Raw genomic sequence first — 20,063 nt, 5'->3', positions numbered from 1 at the left:
AATTTCTAGGATATCCAAAAGTACTGGTAATTAAGAAGTTCTCCTGGAGTGATTTTCTGATTTGAAATAAACCCATATGTAAACTAATTATTTGGGCCATTTTGAGAACCACACAGCATTGACTTTATGTGTGTTAAGAGCTTTCCAGAGAGCAGTGTGGCCAGAATCCCATGTGTGAGGCTTCAGAAATACATGGCAGGTTTCCCTGCTACCTGCGTCTTCTGTTTTCTTAGTTTTTTTCACTGAAATATTCATGACATCTTCATCTCTCTGAGAGAAGGAATGATAAATAACTCTAATTCCCTTCTGCAGCATTCCGTACCATTCTGAGCACATCATAGGGACCTATCAGGAGCATTTTTGGCTTGATGAGATACGCATTGAGAATTTCTCAAATTGGAAGTGTCTTAGATGTGTAGGAATTAGAATCTCACCTAGTTCTAGGTCATTTGACTTAAATTTGAAAGGATGGTTTTCCTTGGAGTGGAGGTGAGGGTTGGTTAGGGAGAGAAGTCATTTATGAACTTATCTGGAAACATAAAATTTTGAAGACAATCGATTTTTCAAAGAAACAGTCATCTTTCCTGAAGTTTCCACTCTCTTACCTCTTTTCCTCCATTAATCACAAAAGGTTTATGAGTTTTTTGAAAGTACTGAACACTATCCTACTTGTCAAGTTGAAATATGAGCTCTTGCCTGAGTCAGAGCTCCAAGTTGCCTTCAGGTGCCTAGAAGAGCAACCTTGCAATGAGGGAGACTCCGATGGAGATGGTACCCCCGGTAGAGAGAGATGACTTCTCCCTCCACGGCCGGTACAGTGAGGTATTAAGAAATGGGTCCATCCAAGAGAGAAGGGAGTAGATGCATTTGACTGGATTGTCTTGGAAAAAATAATTTTAATTTCTTGCTTGTCTCCAAAACAGTTCTCCAAAACTTCGTACTTTGGCCAGAGGTTTGTCTCCTGCGTACCTGAGATTTGGTGGCACCAAGACAGACTTTCTCATTTTTGATCCCAAGAAGGAACCAACCTTTGAAGAGAAAAGTTACTGGCAATCTCAAGGCAACCAGGGTGAAACTTTTTACAGATTACCCATATATCTGAATTCACTTGAGTCAGTCATGAGTATTCTCAGAGAAGTGTTATTACCCACATCTAACAATTAGTAAGGGATGAAGGGCTCCCAACTGACCCGTGGAGGCACCTACACAGGAGGAGGAAGCAGTGGGCAGCTTTCCCCCTCCTGATGTTTTCAAGCTTGTGAGACCTCAGAAAAATAACCAAACCAACAAAAGGTGTGCTGGGCATAACCGAGGGTTAATTGCACTATAAATAGAATAATGATTGTAGCTGAAGAGGGGCCTATAGGTAGAAATGCACCAAACTGAAGGGAATATTTCCTGCTGAAGACACAGCCCTGGATTGAAATCCCTTTATTCCGAAAATAGAATGTGGATGAAAGGTATAACAAGGGAACATGGAGATGTGCTCTGCTTCTAGGAAGGAATTTTAAGACTTGATTGGTTGGGCAATGGTTCTCAAACTTTACTGACTCTACACAGGCACCTGGGGTGAGTTTGAATATTTGGATTTCTGGGTTCCAAACTTAGGCTACAAGTTTAGCAAGTTCCTCAGGCAATTCTGATATTAGAAGTCTGTGGACTTCATCTAAGAAGCATCCTAGGGAGCTACGAGGATTTGCCTGGTGTCTTTCATAAGTGATAGACATCAAATAGAAGTTAAATCATTATCTAAACAATTATTAAGAATACCGTGTACATCACTGAATTATAATAAAGTATACATGATGTATACACTAATGAACAGTATTTCATTATTTTATATACTACGGATTTTCCTTCTGTTTATTTTCTGCAGTTAAGAAGTACTTAGAACAGTTAGTAAGTGGGCCAAATTTGATAGAACAGTAATTAGAAAAAAATGAAACAAAGCAGAAGGGTCTTCTTGGAAGAATTTGTTGGGTTATGTTTAGACCTGGCCCTTTCTCATCAGTCATATGCGTTCAAAAGGTTCATAAGTTTTGAGAGGAAACTGTCCTTGTGCATCAATTTTCTTCATCCTAGGGGCAGGCGGAGGGTCACTGGGATTATCCAAGTGCTTCTGAAACATCCTTTGTGAGCACAGGGATGGATGAGGCCCTGGCTGCCAGAAAGCCAGAATGTACAGCTTCCCAGAAAGGAAGTCACCGGGTCAGCCTGTCCTGGCAGCGGGTGCCTGCAGCCCTGCTGCCTTGTGATAAAGAGCATGGTCTGCCTGACCAGGCAGTGTGGGTTTGTCCAGGCACACATGCTGTGGTCTTAGGAGCTTTGATGATACCAAATTTGAAGGAATAAATGTCAACATTCCCTTTCCTACCATTTTGGCAAGAGGAAATCACCACAAAGCAGATACAGTCCATGTAAAACAAATGTCTGCATATTTTCAAAGTGAACCTTTAAAAGAACTGAACTATCTTCTCTTTTTTTCCCTCAGTGGTGTTCCCTAGTAATTTCAAGTTTCTGAGGAGCCTTCTGAGTTGTGAAATAGCTTAAAGTTATGTCCAGTGTATCTATGTCCAGTATATGCCCACTGTTTCTTAGGAAACCTGCCCTTTGGATGGTTTTTGTGTGTGTGTGGTGATTGGTTAGCCAGCACATCTGACATGTGTAACAGAATATATCTTTCTCTGATCTCACGCCTAATAACCAGAAACTCAAATATGCTGTTTTAGCTACATAACTAACTAACTAAATAAATGTATGAGATTTCAACCTTATCACTGTGAAACAGAGTCCTTAAATTATTTACTCCATTTGCAGATATTTGCAAATCTGGATCCATCCCTTCTGATGTGGAGAAGAGACTACAGCTGGAATGGCCCTTCCAGGAGCAACTGCTATTCAGAGAACAGTATCAGAAGAAGTTCAAGAACAGTACCTATTCAAGTAAGAAATGAAAGGCACCCTGCAGGTGTCCTAGCCCCCAAAATATTTGGATGGCTCGACCTTGGGCTTAAATCCAACAGTGCTGTAGCAGTTGTGTAAAGCTGCATAATCCTCAAATGTTAACAAGAGTTAATGGGCATTCTTGAATCCCAAACTTCTGGTTTTTTTTTTTTTTCTTCAACCTGACTTTGCCTGCTAGCCACAGAGTAAAATATAGAATCATTCATTCACAAGCTAATATTGACCCTTACTGCTCTAAAGAGCTAAGGAACGAAGAAATGGATACATTCCTTGTGTGACAGTAAAATACAAAAGTGTGAAGAGTGAAATGTGAAAACCATTCACACCTCATGTGCATTCTGTCTCCGCTCCCCTATGAAGCAGCCCCTATGATGTGTTGTGTAGCATCAGGGCAGGGCAGTGTGGGCCATACCAGGCAGTCCTGGCCATCAAGCAGCATTCTCATTTCCTTTCCCTTGTGGCTGTGCAAACATAGGACTAGCTCAACCAATCAGGAATTTATTTCCATTCACAGAAACAGTTTTTCCAGTGCTTAAAATGGGATCACAGTGTCATGCAGGGCTTTAAAACAACCGGAACAATCGTTATCTAACTATAAAATAGATTTTTATCTGAAAGTTGGTGTTTTACATCCAACTAAGGAACGATGTTGCCCCAGATCTCAGTTAAGGAAATAACCTGCTCAGAGACTCTACAACTGTATTCTTTTGACTTTTGAAAAGTAAGTGATCTTGAAGTTAAATTGGGTTAGTCAACATTTCTAAGAGTACATTATTTGACAGTAAATTACTTATCTTTGTAAGATTTTACTATACATTATATTTACTATACAATAGATTTTTATTTGTATATTTTTTATGTATAAGACACAGGGGAAAAATGACACATAAGAAATCAGAAAATAGGTTATATAATATATAATAAAAAATGTAGTCCTCTAAATTACTTTTTGCATTTTAAAACAGGAGGCAGCGGGGAACTACTCTGATCTTAATAATATGATCTATGGTGGAATTTGGCACGACAGGGCCTTCTCAGATCCCACTAAAGGAATGACAGAAGTCCAAGAGACCTACAGCAGTAAGGTCTCATTTGTAATAAATCGTTATGATATAGTCCTGTTAGAAGAAGACCCCATGGTCTTCGGTAATTTATAGATTTTCACTTTTTTGGAAGGGGGGTCATCTTAAATATGTACCAATTTACCTTAAATTTTCCTTTAAAAATGTTTGTTACCTCACATGATCTTTCTGTAACCAAGATGGTAGGTTTTCAACATCTCTTTCCTGCCTCTGGGACTTGGGCCTTCGTAGTTTCTACACCAGGGAAAAGCCCTTGTTTTACTAACTCTGTTGCTGGGTCACTATAATTCCAGCCACCCTGCTGGCAATGCTAAGATGTATGACAAGTACAGATTGTTCATTTGCATTTGGAAACATTTGACTTCTGCTTTGAAATTTTCTATTTTAATCTGCATGGTTTAGCAACATATAGATAGAAATCTACTGCACTTAGTCTGGGCACCAACTCATGATAGGGGTACACATCTAAGAAGCCAACACATGTCTCCACGCGTGGTTCTGTGTCTGTGGCCGTGGTTGGTAATGCCTGAGTAACCTGCGGTGGCATTGCACGATAGAAGACATAGCGTCTACTGTGTTCATTGCTTAGTTGATGGCCTTCACCTTTAAAACAGGTGTCCTAGAAGATATAGGTAAGTTTCCTAACTACAGGACCCACTGGATGGTGTGCTTCACTTAAGTAGATGACAAAAACATTCGTCATGAGGATATGAATTCACACTGTAAACGTGTTCAGGCAGGGAAAGGAAGCAATGTTACAGATGTAATTCCGGGTGTGACTGCAGAAAGGAGGCCTCTCTATTAAAATAATCCTATTTCATAAACTGATTCTTTGCTCTCCTTCTTCTCCACCTTCTTCCTCATCATCCCACTCCCACACTGGATGCTGAACACACTTATGTAAACGAAAATGGTGTAACAGTCAGTGTCAGTGTTTAATGTGCCATTTAGATTTTCTTTGTCCTAGGGATCTTTTCACCTTCTCATATAGTAAGAGAGACGAGATTGGATAATGATTGGAAATTGGATAATTAATTAGCTGAGTCCTCTTATTCTTATTTTGAGGAGGGAGTAGGCTGGCTGGGTTTTTTTTTTTTTTAATTGAGTTATAGTCAGTTTGCAGTGTTGTATCAATTTTTGGCATACAGCATAGTTTTTCAGTCATACATGAATATACATATATTTGTTTTCATATTCTTTTTCACCATGAGCTACTACTACAAGATCTTGGCTATATTTCCCTGTGCTATACAGTATAAACTTGTTTATCTATTCTATATATACCTGTCAGTATCTATAAATCTCAAACTCCCAGTCTGTCCCTACCCACCCCCCTTTCCCTGGCAACCACAAGTTTGTATTCTAAGTCTATGAGTCTGTTTCTGTTTTGTATTTATGTTTTTGTTTTTTTTTTTAGATTCCACATATGAGCAATCTCATATGGTATTTTTCTTTCTCTTTCTGGTTTACTCCACTTAGAATGACATTCTCCAGGAACATCCATGTTGCTGCAAATGGCATTATGTTGTCAGTTTTTATGGTTGAATAGTATTCCATTGTATAGCTACACCACCTCTTCTTTATCCAATCATCTGTCAATGGACATTTAGGCTGTTTCCATGTCTTGGCTATTGTAAATAGTGCTGCTGTGAACAGTGGGGTGCAGGTGTCTTTCTGAAGTAGGGTTCCTTCTGGATATATGCCTAGGAGTGGGATTACTGGGTCATATGGTAAGTCTATTCATTTTTTGAGGAATCTCCATACTGTTTTCCACAGTGGCTGCACCAAACTGTATTCCCACCAGCAGTGTAGGAGGGTTCCCTTTTCTCCACAGCCTCTCCAGCATTTGTCATTTGTGGACTTTTGAATGATGGCCATTCTGACTGGTGTGAGGTGATACCTCGATACCTCATTGTAGTTTTGATTTGCATTTCTCTGATAACTAGTGATATTGAGCATTTTTTCATGTGCCTATTGATCATTCGTATGTCTTCCTTGGAGAATTGCTTGTTTAGGTCTTCTGCCCATTTTTGGATTGCGTTGTTTGTTTTTTTCCTATTAAATCGTATGAGCTGTTTATATATTCTGGAGATCAAGCCTTTGTAAGTTTCATCTTTTGCAAAAATTTTCTCCCATTCCGTAGGTTGTCATTTTGTTTTGCTTATGGTTTCCTTTGATGTGCAAAAGCTTGTAAGTTTAATTAGGTTCCATTTGTTTATTTTTGCTTTTATTTCTATTTCTTAGGTAGACTGCCCTAGGAGAACACTGCTGATATGTATGTGAGATAATGTTTTGCCTATATTTTCTTCTAGGAGGTTTATTGTATCTTGTCTTACGTTTAAGTCTTTGATCCATTTTGAGTTTATTTTTGTGTATGGTGTGAGGGAGTGTTCTAGCTTCACTGATTTACACGCTGCTGTCCAGTTTTCCCAACACCATTTGCTGGAGAGACTGGGGTTTTATTTTTAAGACTGGACGCACGATCAGTATTGTACAGCCCTTATTCTAGGAGATGTTACTGTTATGTTATAGAGGGCATATGATAGCATTTAAAGCTACATAAATTCCGAGTGTATTAGGACAAAGTGAGGAAACAGAGGAAGAATAAAGTATGAACTGAATAAACACTCTCAAATGCAAACATTCTAGTTTTTTTTGAGAATGCTGTAATCTTTGTAGAGGGTCTAGGCAACAACAGTGCTTTATATCTGTAAGAGTTTTTTACGGTTTGCAAAGGGTTTTCACATGTACTGTTTCAAGTTGGTTTTCTAAGGTAGACAGATGATGGTACTAGTTCCAGGAGTGTAGATGCATAGCTGAGGTTCATGCTGGTGGAGGGGTCACCCCTGATCATTCAGTCTGTAAGTGGGAGAGTGGGGCCTGGAGCTCAGGTCTATGATTCCTGATTTAGGACCCTTTCTACATCAGGATTTGCAATATATGTCTAAAATACAGCTGTGACTAAGGCAGTCACAGGGCCTTTATAACAGGCCCTAATAGCTATGTGATATTGGGCAAAATGCTTTATTTCCTTGGGTGTCAGTTTCCTCATAGAAAAATGAGGGTGGGGTTTTGCGGAGGCCTCCATAATCCCACAGGCCCTCCCTCTTCTCCACTGTGGCTCTAATATCCCATGGAACGCTGGCCTGCAAGACCCAGAGAGTTTTTCAGACCTTGATGTCTGTAGCTCGGTGATGACAGGTAGCAGTTTTGTGGAAGTAGGTGACAGCAAATATCAAAACACCTAAAATAGCTTGCTAGTGTCGTTACTGCCCCTCAGCCTGCTGGCAGTATTAAGTCTAGGGTCTCACTGCTGTAGTAATCCAAGTTAATTCAGGCTGAAGACAGAAACAAAACAGAAACAAAGCCACTTTGTAGGAGAAAGGGTGTAAGTTTGCCAGATAGAGTTTTTGGGTGATTTTTTCTTAAACTAGGAGCATTAAGAGTGAATTTCTGTTTAACAGATAACTCTAAATACACATTAAAATCACCAGGACCTATTCAATAATAAGTGATTTAAAGATGACACTCAAAAAATACATTGTTGCCACTCTCAAAAAGTGAGCATAGGCTAGTTAAGGGTTAAAAAACTGAGTTCAAAAATTCCAAAGCTTGTGCTTGCTTTGGCAGCACGTATACTAAAATTGGAACGATACAGAGAAGATCAGCATGGGGTCTGCGCAAGGATGACTCACAAATTTGTGCAGCGTTCCATATTTTTATGTCTGAATCACTATGTTGTGCACCAGAAACTAACACAACATTGTAAATCAATTATCCTTCGATTAAAAAAAAAAGAATAAAACAATAAATGGTGTAAAAAAATTCCAAAGCTTTAATGGTCCCTTAGTGACTCAGTAATTTTTTTTCACAGCACATCTAGCCCAAAAGAAATGCCTAAGAGTTTCATTTAAGCTGTTAGATCCAAACAACCTAATAGTAATAGTTCTTATTGTGCCCAATAGATGTTAGTGTTCCCTTGCAAATTTGAAAGATCCTGCAGTGCCCCTCTGAGTAGGGTTTCCTGGTTTAAATTTTAATTTCAAATAAACCATCATTTCTTTAGTGTAAGTATTTCACAAATATTACATGACATACACTAAAAAATTATTATTATTTTGCAGCTCAAATTTAACTAGGTGTCCTGTGTTTTTATTTGCCAAGTCTGATGACCAACCACACCAGTGAATTCACTCCCCAGGGCACCTCAGCACAGAGTTTGGAAACCACAGCCCTAGAGCCCTAGGTCACTTTTTAAATGTAAAATTCCATTCATTTTGAATTAATATATTATATACTTGAATTTTTTTAAAGTTTTAAATGTAAAGAAATTTACCAAGCTATTTTATGTTTGAGTTTGTGAGTAGAGATTTTTAGATTATGAAGAGCAGGGTTTGTGTTGGCTAATGAAAGTCTGGCCTGTGTGTGTTGAGCACTGAGTCACACACTGCAGTTTCCTGAGTTCACCTGAGGTCACGTGAACAAAACCCAAGTGCCAGACCAAAGCCTCTGGTACCTTCTATGGGACTTGATTCAACAGCTGAAGCAAATAAAGTCACATTGATGTGTGTGTTTTTTTTTTTAATTTGCCATTCCAATTTTGTTGACTCATTCATAATCATAGGTCCCCATTAGGACTGGAATTCCTTCCATTTAACAACAGAAATAGTAATTCATTATGAAGACCAAGTCTGGAGATCTTTATCACTGTGGTATCAACCTAATCATGAAATGGCAACATTTTTCTTTTAGGAAGCTCGGTGGATATGCTGTATACTTTTGCCAATTGCTCAGGACTGGACTTGATCTTTGGTCTAAATGCATTACTGCGAACTGCAGATCTGCACTGGAACAGTTCCAATGCTCAGGTGCTCCTGGACTACTGCTCTTCCAAGGGTTATAACATTTCTTGGGAACTAGGTAATGGTAAGTGTCCCCCACCCCCATTTCATTTATAAGGAGATTCCCCTTTGGTATTATTTGTTCCTATTTATGACTTTCTTTTTAATATTAGCAAATATATCATTTGCCTTGGAATATTTGTGCTCAACAGTGTGAGTTTGGAATGACTTGTGGCAGAAAATTCCTTTCTGTATCCTGATTCCTATCACTTAGCCCAGCTTCCATCACATTTGAGCACTTCCACAGCTCGCAGGTTCCCTTGAGATCTTCAGGGTCACTTAGACCTCTTACACTTGACAGGTTAGACTTCAGCAGTTTGCTTTTACCCTTCCCCTCCTTCCTCTGTTCTCAGCTTGTCTTAGTCTTAACAACCCCATCCCAACACTCATGATAGGTTCAAGCTGGAAGTTCCAGTATAGAATCCTAACTGGGTCGAGCTCTTGATTGTCTCCTTCTTCACTCTTTTTCGCAAGAAATTTATTTATAAACTCTAACTAAAGTGCTAATGATTAGCCACATTCATTCAAACATATTTACAGTGCTTTGTTCACACATCAGCCAATGGGAATGAAGATAAAGTGGGAAGTGAGAGGGAGTAGTGTCATGTGCACATACTATATTCCAAGCACTGTTTTGAGCATTTAATAAGTATTAGCTTATTTTTTCTTTACAATCACTCTGAGGTGAACACAATTATGACCTTCATTTCATAGATGACAAAAGAGGCACAAAAAGGTTAGCTAACTAGCTGTGTGATGCTGGGCAATTATTAGTTAGAGGAATCTTAGGAGAAGTTAGGATTTGAACCCAGGCAGTCTGGCTGTAGAATGAGGTCCCTGCTCTCTTGAGACTTCTGTTCTGGAGGTAGGAGCCAGACCGACGGGAAAACAAGCAAAGAAGTGATACATGTCCATAGTGGTATGTGAATGATAAAGTCCAGCAGCAGATTTGGGGATCAGGATGCTGAGGATAACTGGCAAGCCGAAGCCCTGAAAACAACATAGAAGGAAGGGCAGAGGCAACCATATCTTAGAGGTGAACAACTTCACAGCAGCAACTACATGAATAATAGGTTGTCTGAACCCATCCTTACCCATCCCTGTACATCCCTCCCTCCCTACTTTTCTACGCTACTCATCCCCAGCTCCTTCTGCTCTTCAGAGTAAAAGAGTCATGTCATCATGTGGGCCCCATTTTACAAAGAGAAGGTCTGATTCCAGGGTGAAGGAGAAGGGTAAGGTAATGTGGGGAAGTAGACTGGACACTTTCCATGCCTCCCTCCCGTCTCTTCAGCTTTGCTGCTTCCAGACTCACTTGCACATATCTGTGAATAAACATTCTCAATAAGACTTAATTACATTGTAGTAATCATTTTTTCTTGGGGGGGGTGTTGTTTTGGGGTTTTTTTGTTGTTTTGTTTTGGGGTTTTTTTTGGGGGGGGTGTGGTAATTAGGTTTTTATTTATTTTTTGATGGAGGTAGTGGGGATTGAACCCAGGACCTCATGCATGCTAAGCATGCACTCCACCACCAAGCTATGCCCCCCCCCCTTTTTTGGGAGGGTGGTTGGTAATTAGGGGTTTTTTTACTAATTTTTTGGTATTTGGTTTTTAAATGACTTCTCCCTACATAATCTTTTAACTAAATTAGGTTATTAAATACTGGATACAGACTAGTCCCAGAATATCCATTGGTTTAATATTCCCATTATTAATTCCAAACTGTTTTATTACCTCCTCATACTTCAGTTATATAACTTAAATTTTTGTTTCCTAGAATATTTTCTTTATAACTAGACGTTTTACTTTCCTTGCCTTTGAATTCTAAGCTTTTGTAATATGAAAAATTCTCTTTTTCTTTTAGATACTGTTTTTATGTTTGCTTCTAAATAAAAAATGTCTAGGTAAGCAATTATTTTGAGAATTGCTATCTTTCAGAACCTAACAGTTTCCGGAAGAAGGCTGGTATTTTCATCGATGGATTGCAATTAGGGGAAGATTTTATTGAGTTGCATAAACTTCTAGGAAAATCTGCTTTCAAAAATGCAAAACTCTATGGTCCTGATGTTGGCCAGCCTCGAGGAAAGACTGTTAAGATGCTGAAGAGGTAAGAACCAGAGGAAACAGAACCACTTCTCTTAAAACTAGTATTTTTTGTCGGTGGAGAATCCTCAATAAGCCACCTATTATTAAACAGCTTGTTGCCTGATTAGAAGGGTTACCAAAAGAGGAAACACTGACAAGCTCAGAATACCAAAGATTTGGGGGCATATGGCACCTGTGATAAAATCTGTCTCAGAATTAGGAAGTTTGTGTTGTTGCCTTATCCTAAAGTAGTAACTGGCCAATTTCTAGGGAAAAGAAAACTCTTGTGTATATATTGCGTGTATATATTGTTCATATAAGGTTTAAGTGACAACATGATAGATTATTTTTTTCCTAGTTTTCTGAAGGCTGGGGGAGAAGTGATTGATTCAGTTACATGGCATCAGTAAGTATGTCTCCTACTCTTAATACTAAGAAAGTAAACTTAGTTTTACTTATTACCTAGTTTTTTAAAAAGTGGTTTTATTTAACTGCTATCTGGCTTTATAGTTCAGATAAGAAACACATAGTGTTTCAAGCAGCATTGTACTAGGATTTTAATATTAACAAAACAAAATTTAAACTTATTTTAAGTAATGGGGTGGTTTCTACAAGATCAAGGCACACCATCATTTAGGTCATGGAACAAATAAGTAGCTAAAACCAATATATTTGCTAAAGGATGGATGGCCCACTAGTACCTGCACTTATGACTATGTCTTCTCAAGACAGAGTAACTGGTGCCTTTCATCTTATTCTCTCCTTAATAGAACTTCCTCCTTTTTTTTTTTTTTAATAGCAGGAGCGTGAGAAGAGGTAGAAAGGTGGCAAAGGCAGCCAATTAACTTAAAAGCAGGAAGTAAAGTTTGTTATTTTTTTCTGAATATTTTCTGAATAATTTAGCTACTACTTGAATGGGAGGATTGCTACCAAAGAAGATTTTCTAAACCCTGATGTATTGGACACTTTTATTTTATCCGTGCAAAAAATTTTCCAGGTAACAGTCTTTTTTTTTTCTTTTTAACGTAAGAGCAGAGTCCTTACTTTGTGGACTAGCTAGTCCCAAATTTTACAGGTGTGTAAATTTACCCATTTTCCCAATTTTAAACAACAGGCACTAGGTCTTATTCACCTTTGGTTCCCCTTAGCGTCTGGTCTTCCCCACGTATGCTGATTAGAAACGACAAATGCTTCCAGTGGCCTTTCGGTAGTATCATCCCTCACAGGTCATTGGAATGGGGTGGTTTACATTCCTTCCACACCTAGTATTCCAACAAAAGCTAATTGCCCAAGATGTAAATGACTGTGAACATATTTTGTAACTGTGTTGGATAGGTAGGTCTGGGAATACAAGGTTTTGAATGTTGTTAATCTTCAACACCATACTTGATCAGCTTGTTTGCATTTACCACGGACTTTCCATTTTCTAGGTTGTTGAGGAGACCAGACCCCACAAGAAGGTCTGGTTAGGAGAGACCAGCTCCGCGTACGGGGGTGGAGCGCCCTTGCTGTCTAACACCTTCGCGGCTGGCTTCATGTGAGTGAAGCTGCGCTTGTCTCAGAGGCCAGGCTGCAGCAGTCTCCTGGTCTTCCGTGCAGCTCATCAGCCAAAAATCTGGTCAAAGACAGTTTGTGTGGCTGAGCCCCAAGCTTCGTGCCAGATTTCACAAGAAAATGATTTACTAAAGCTGGCTGGACATTTTAACATATGCCCAAATTAATCACTGCGTGAATGAACTGCTTTAGAAGTTTTGTTCCTCAATCATGGCCCGTAAATAAGTCAAGGATTCCTTTCTCTAAAGCTGTTGTAAAAGAGTGCTTCTTGACTCCGAGAAGGATACTGAGCACCTGTAGCTCTGTTCATAGATTCCCAAGAAGTTCAGGGCCTGGCAGTATGTGGTCACACCAGAGGGGCTACCGATGACTTTCGAGATTTGCTAAATCATCCCATTATCTAACTACCACAAACCTGATTGCTTTAAAACCAACTGGTTTATTTACATTCCACGACTCTATTAACACCTTTACTCTATAGTTCTATATCCTCACACTGAGTTTTATTCTCTTTCCTCTCCTACTCTCATCCTTATAAACCCCGAATAAAGCACACATCCCTTATGCTTGTGGGGGCACGAGGAGTAGAGAAAAGAATGGAGACATTTGTTTTGCCATTAACTAAAGTTGATGGGGGAGGAGGTAACCATAAAGGTTTGGGCATGATTCTACTTATTTCACATTTTACTACTTCTGGCCACAAGCAGCCTTTTCTTCAGACCGCACATGGGGACAGGGGTGGGGAGACTGGAGGTGGGGGGCGGATCCCATAGGATGCAGAATAGTTGTCTCCAGGGGTGGCATTTATCTACTCCACCATATAGAAGTTGCCCTACCCTGATAGGGGCTCCTGTGGCATATTAGTAATCTTCTGAGATCTGTTATCATGCGGATATGTGGGAACATGTAAAGGGAAGGACAGTGCCTGTTTCATCTGAATGACTTATTTGTAATTAATGGCACTTTTCTGATTTCCTGTCAATTCTTCCCACGTGGAGGAATAAACCAGAAAAGTGTATAATTAAAGTGGAGCTATTTCGTTTCCCAAACCTGACGCAGGCTGGGCCTCACTCTCTTCCAGGTGGCTGGATAAACTGGGCCTGTCGGCCAGAATGGGCATAGAGGTGGTGATGAGGCAAGTGTTCTTTGGGGCCGGAAACTATCACTTAGTGGATGAAAACTTTGAACCTTTGCCTGTAAGTCACCGTTATTCTCCTCTTTCTGTGAGTAGATTAGAGATTGTATTAACCTTTTATGAACAGTCCATTCTCTCAATAGATTCAATGCTCTCAATAACTAGCCAAACCACAGAAAGATGACTTGGAAGAAAACTTAGAGATCACCCATGCTAACATTTTTGTGTCTCAGGAGAAGAAATTGAGACCCAGAAATCATGTTTTTAATGTGGGTCATTTGAGGTATGGTGTGGAATTTTTTTTTAAAGGGGTACATTGAAATTTTATGACTCCAGTTTTACAAGACAGCAAACCTGAATCAAAAAATGGTTTTTTTTGCAATGTAAATCAAGGTTAAAATTACCTACAGTATCCAAAGTTTAAAAATTTTTAATATCATGAAATCAGAATTTATTTAACTTTAAGATAAGCCAGTACTATGTATTTGTTCAAAAATATCACCTTAAGATTGGCTGTTTTGTTAATACTCTTCAAGATATTTATGAATAAAGTCTCATCTCCACCCTACTTCCAGCTACTTCTGGTGCTAAATCAGGAAATGTAGCCTTTCTATCTAAAAAAGCCACCTGGAAGATATATATGTCTAAAAATTGGGATAGCATAGATATAGCCCTGAGGAGTATGACCTTGATTTTTATAGTCTAAAATAGCATTTGAGAATATCTGTTTTCTAAGAATAATTCCTAAAGGAATTATTTGAACACTGTAGGAAAGCTAAGGAGGTTTGCAAAAAGCACATGCCAAAATACAAGCTGGGCTTCTCTGGTTTGTAGTCAGATTTTCCCCCAAATTGCTTTTAACTTGTAGTGGTCCAAGCTCATGGAGCACACTGTTCAAAACTTTAAAATTTTTTTTAGCAAAATGCCTTTGCACAAAATGGAATCTATCTTCCCCAAGTATATTGTGACTCATTTATAGAGGTAAACCAAACGTGATAATTTCGTTAGACAAATATCCAAAATCTACTACTGGCTCTTTCTTAAATGGACCTTGAACAAGAAAGGGAAATAAATCATTTCTTCACAATTTGCTGTGAGTACAATATTTAGAAATTAGCCAGCTTGTCCTGTCACTCTTTGTAAATCGTACCAGTTATTTATTATGTTATCTAAATCTCCTCAGCCAAACATAAACCTTTGGCTTAAGAGTCCTTTGTGTATGCATTAAATACATTTCCTCCTCAAGGTTCACAGTCAGCTAGAAAAATCTGCAGGACACCTGCAGGATCCAAGGGAATCAGCCTTAAACCCATTGGACATCTGTTTTCTTACTTTATTTGCATAACAGTCCTGGAAGTTGGCAAGGCAGGTTTCTTAGATCCATTTTTCAAACAAATATGTTCAAATTGAGATGAGGTGGTGTGACCTGCTGGAGGTCACACAGCTGTTCCATTGTTGATCTAAAGAATCCTGTACAAATCCTGGCTCTGAGGCCTGTTTGCTTTCTACCCCCAAGTCCTTGAACCATGCTGAAGTTATGTCTCCTTTGAAAACATTTGATTCTCCTCTTGTCTCTTGTGAAAATTCTGAATTTAAGCAGAGAAATAAAAACTGCTTGCCTGTTGAGGCTACCTTAACCTCAGCTCAAGAAGGAAGGCCTGGGGTATACATATATAATTGAGTGAGTTTTAAAAAACAAATGACTTTTTATTACAGAAAATTTCACAGTGGAGAGAAAAGTATATGAAGCCCCAGTCTTACTTAATCCATAATCTTACCCACCTCTCACCTCCCACCTCCTGGATTACTTTGAAGCAAATCTCACACATATCACTTTATCCATTTCAGTATGTATCTCCTTTGTAAAACATAACAAAATATAATTATGATACTTAAAATATTGAGGATTAATTCCTCAATATCATTAAATAATTAGTCAATACTTCACATCTTCCTTATTGTCACAAATGGTTTTTTTTTTTACTGTTTTACTCTTTTTCAAAAATTTTATTTAGCAGATGTTTTTAATAGTTGGTTTATTCATATCAGAATCCAAACAAGGTCCATATGTTGCATTTGATATGTCTCTTAAGTCTGTTCATCTTTAAGTTCTCCTTCCCTCTCTTTTTTGGTCCTTGGGGATTTATTAAAGAAATCAGGTAATTTGTTTCAAGTGTCTCCCACATTCTGGATTTTGCTAAATTTATTTCTGTGGTATCAATTAGCATGTTTCTCTGTCCCCTGCATTTCCCGTAAACTGGTATTTAGACCTAGAGGCTTAATTTTTGCTTGTATGTTTTGTTTTGCAAGAATTCTTCATAGGTGATATTGTATGCTTCCATCAAAAGGCATAATGTCTGGCTGTCTGTGTTTTTTTGACCTTGATAGCTAGTGATATTAATTGCCTAAAGCATTACTTTATTGGCAGGGGGCGAGTTATAAGGTTTTAGAGGAAATTGTTTTAGTTTCTTAAACAGATAGAAGTTTTATTTCAAAAACTTGTGTGTACCTGAGTGTGTGTGTGTGTGTGTGTGCATAATCTAAAAGTTTTGCTTTGAGCTTTGCTTTGAATTCCTGGATGACAGACAACAAGAATATTTAAACTGTTTCTGAGCAATGAGTTGTATTCTTGAGATTATCTCCTGGCAGGCATAGACCTCTGAATTGTGGAAACATAGTCCTTCAGTGATAAAAAGCAGCAAACAAGATATGGCCCTCAGAGTCAAGGTGGTAGCCCAGACAAAAAGATGAATCCTTTTAAAATATCTCTAAGATAACAGTCACAATCTTTGTAGGGTAACTATGTGCTTGACACTATTTTTATTAAAGAAATAAGGAAAGATCTATTTTTGTCCCTCCCCTCCCCAACCACCACAACTAGGATTACTGGCTCTCTCTTCTGTTCAAGAAACTGGTGGGCACCAATGTGTTAATGGCAAGTGTGAAAGGTCCAGACAGAAGCAAACTTCGAGTATACCTTCACTGCACAAACATCAACCAGTAAGTGTGTAAAACACCCTTTACCAATCAACAGTTTTTAATTAGTAAGCACATAACTTCCTACTCTAATACCCTGTTGTCTTCTATATATATAGTGGGTCTAAAGTATGTCATTTGTCTTTATTTTTTTTTTCATGCTCATAGTAATATGGTGCCAGAGTCTAGCTAAAAAAGAAATAGGTTAAATGTAGCATTTGCAGTCCAGCAAAAGTCTGTACAATGGTTTAATTATCATAATCTATAATGAAAATATATACTGAATTTAAATAACTAAAGAATAGTACAAATGTAAGAACACATAATTAATTTTATATGAATGATTCATTAATTGAATGACTATGACTGAATATAAATATGAACTTATATGAGTGATTGTATGAATATACATATCCCTTTGCATCATAGCTGATAAATTTAATAAGGAGGAAGAGTTAAAAGGAGAACAATGACGCCAATAACACTCATGCTTCCAAAAGTTTCAACACAATTTCTGGAGTTAAGAGGCTACAGAGGTTTTTGTAGTACAGTATTCTGGTCTTAAGTAGCAAAAAAATGTTCCTAAATCTCAGAGATTTTTCTCTTCTTGGTTTCAATCTGTCTTCCCAGATAGAATGATACTAAAATACTAACTCTAGCTAAAAAAGCCACCCACTATTTCCAATTCCAGTGAGCGGGAACTCTGTTTCTGGTGAGTGGGCTCCACTAGGAAGAAGTGCGGAACGGTTTGGATGGATTAAATCCACTGAAAAGTGTCGGTAGATTTAATTTTCTTGTTTTAGTCTTTTCATAAGGCTAGGGGAAAAAAACCCGTTTATATGGTTTATAATTTGAATTCACATGAACCCACATAATTTCCTTTTAACTTTCCTATGTTTGAACATGTATGGGCTGTCTGGCTTCCTCACAACTCCCCCTGGCAAAAGAGCAAAGACCTCAAAGTGCTCAAGCCCAGAAGATGGTACTGTGAAGAGCAATATCTTTAGCATGTTTTCAAAACAGGACCACATCAGGGGTCTAATATTACCATAACAGGAAGGATACAGAAAGGTCCCAGCATATAGGTATGAATACTCAGTACTACCCATGATTATGTTTGTAATCAACTACTTAATTGCTTAAATTAGATACATATTTTTATTGAGTTAATCTATTTGCTTTTAGCCCAAGGTATAAAGAAGGCGATTTAACTCTGTATGCCTTAAACCTCCATAATGTCACCAAGCGCTTGCAGCTACCGTATCACTTGTTTGACAAGCAAGTGGACAAATACCTCATAAAACCTTCGGGACCTGATGGGTTACTTTCCAAGTGAGTAATTTTCCTGGTTCATTTCAAACTTTCACCAAAAGTGAATTTTATTGGCGCTTACTAGGACACAGAGTGTTAACCGGGAGCAGAAAGAGAGAGTGAGAGAGACAGAGAGACAGAAAAGAAAAGAAAGAAAAGAATGAACTATTTCAAGTTCTAACAATTCTTAATATTCAGGAAGTTTATGTGTGAATACATACTAACCCAGGTGTAAGTCACCCTAAGAGTCCAAAGCAGAAGGATAGGAACACAAACTAGCAATTATCTTAGGGGAATGTTTTTATTTCAAAGGAACTTGATACATCAAGAGCCACTCAATGCATTTAGATTATTTGCTCTAAAAAGACATAATTCTTGGTTACACAGTCACTAAGTAAAACATACCTATGTATAATTGCTATATAAATGCATAGGAATTGGTGTAAAATATCAGTGAGCTGGGTGTGATTCTTTTACAGTATTACAATTGCTTTACAATTGGAAAACTGGTGAAATTGTAGATGTTTTATTACCCTAAGTTCTCTTTGATAAGTATACATCACTTATGTATTTCTCTCTTTAAAATGTTGCCAAAGTACCTGAGATACGTCTGATGAGTTCACAGCCTGCACACTTGCTCATGCTAATAATCTCAAGAGGGTTAAACAGCAGTTGCTTTTAAAAAAATATTTTTTTACTTGAATAACTTGTGTAGCACCCATAGAAAGTCCTGCATAGTATTTAATAAATACTTGAGGTGAATATATTTTAATATGAAAGTAGTATTTTACATTATCTCAGATAATACATTGTCTATTTTATATATCACAGATAAATTTTGCCCAGCATCTCCAACTCTGCCAAATCTGTTGCTTGCTAATTCCTTCCAATGCTATTCCATCCGAAACTTGACAAGCATGTCTTCCATTTCTTGTCATCCTGTAACTGACTTCAAAATATGAAACAAGATCCTACCCTCAGATAAAACTCTGCCCTCATATCCCAGCCCGATGAGGAAATATTCAGCATGCTTTCAGCTTACACTCAGTATACTGTTAACATTGTTTTGCTACATTTATAGCTGATTAAACAGTACAGCCAGATGGATTGGGTATTATCTTGCCCATGTTTCATCATCTTAACCCACAGCAGTATTAATTTACAATGATCAGATTTACCTTTAAACTCTGTGGCCTCTTCTAAGCATTGCTGAAACCTTTCTGTGTACCCTTGTAAATGCAGAATTTCATGCAGAAGAGCCCTTGCTACCACCAGTTAGAGATGTTTGTTTCTGGCTTCCTGATGATGGTCATGATGTTTCCTCCCCCACCTCATCAAGGGGCTGCTGTGACAGAGGTGCTAGAGCAAGGCTCAGGGTGTATATGGGCTGAGGGTAACTGCAGCGCAGGCTCACCAGCCTCCAGCACAATCATGGTCAACAAGTCTCCAGACACAGAGCCCAGTGCTGGGCGTCTAACCAAGGTTAAATGGTTTTTTCTGCTGACTGATGCTTAGTGAGGATACAGTGTGAGAGATCTTTAAAAATGAAAACTTACACTGACAGGCATATGTAGAATAGATAAACAGGATGATACTGTATAGCACAGGGAAATATATACAAGATCTTGTGGTAGCTCACAGCTAGAAAGAATGTGACAATGAATATATGTATGTTCACGTACAACTGAAAAATTGTGCTCTACACTGGAAATTGACACAACATTGTAAACTGACTATAACTCAATAAAAAATGTTAAATTAAAAATGAATAAATAAATAAAAATCAAAACTTATAATAATGCTCAACTAAAAAACAACTAAATGTCTAACATTAGACAGTTTAGTAAATAAACTAATATACTCACACAACAGAATCCTGTGCAGCCATTAAAATGGTGTAGTGGATGAATGTTTAATGGTGTGAGCAAACATTAGGATGTATTAACGGAAAAAGAATCAAGTTTTAAGAGACTTTGTACTGTATGCTCATTTTTGTTTAAATGAAACTATGCATGTAGACACACATATACAAAAGAGATGAAGGAATATACATCAA

General features: G+C 38.1%; 1 protein-coding gene, 1 long non-coding RNA gene and 1 other non-coding gene across 5 annotated transcripts in view; 2 read left to right on the top strand and 1 right to left on the bottom strand.

Moving 5' to 3' along the window:
* LOC116147208 (uncharacterized) overlaps window positions 1–20,063 on the bottom strand; it is a 35,490-nt gene that overhangs the window by 1,728 nt on the left and 13,699 nt on the right. The window lies entirely within an intron of this gene.
* Window positions 1–20,063, top strand: part of HPSE (heparanase) — a 28,887-nt gene that overhangs the window by 5,888 nt on the left and 2,936 nt on the right. The window contains exons 2-12 of one of the 3 annotated variants that reach the window (XM_064485915.1): window positions 924–1,069; window positions 2,818–2,943; window positions 8,799–8,972; window positions 10,885–11,053; window positions 11,390–11,437; window positions 11,935–12,028; window positions 12,462–12,568; window positions 13,667–13,781; window positions 16,602–16,720; window positions 17,644–17,781; window positions 17,882–18,017. In XM_064485915.1, the coding sequence (XP_064341985.1) occupies window positions 924–1,069; window positions 2,818–2,943; window positions 8,799–8,972; window positions 10,885–11,053; window positions 11,390–11,437; window positions 11,935–12,028; window positions 12,462–12,568; window positions 13,667–13,781; window positions 16,602–16,720; window positions 17,644–17,749 (1,204 nt within the window). In that variant the 3' untranslated portion in view covers window positions 17,750–17,781; window positions 17,882–18,017. Of the gene's footprint in view, window positions 1–76; window positions 823–923; window positions 1,070–2,817; window positions 2,944–8,798; window positions 8,973–10,884; window positions 11,054–11,389; window positions 11,438–11,934; window positions 12,029–12,461; window positions 12,569–13,666; window positions 13,782–16,601; window positions 16,721–17,643; window positions 17,782–17,881; window positions 18,029–20,063 lie in introns of those variants that run through there. The other 2 variants (XM_064485914.1, XM_010983657.3) reach the window with 2 other exon arrangements.
* Window positions 7,661–7,767, top strand: LOC116149121 (U6 spliceosomal RNA). Its single transcript, XR_004132734.2, has one exon. It is a non-coding gene; the product is annotated as a U6 spliceosomal RNA (small nuclear RNA).

This window comes from Camelus dromedarius, chromosome 1 (genome assembly GCF_036321535.1).
Source record: "Camelus dromedarius isolate mCamDro1 chromosome 1, mCamDro1.pat, whole genome shotgun sequence".
NCBI classification, from domain to species: Eukaryota; Metazoa; Chordata; class Mammalia; order Artiodactyla; family Camelidae; genus Camelus; species Camelus dromedarius.
Note: the sequence above shows the minus strand (reverse complement) of the source record. Positions and strands in the feature narration are given on the sequence as shown.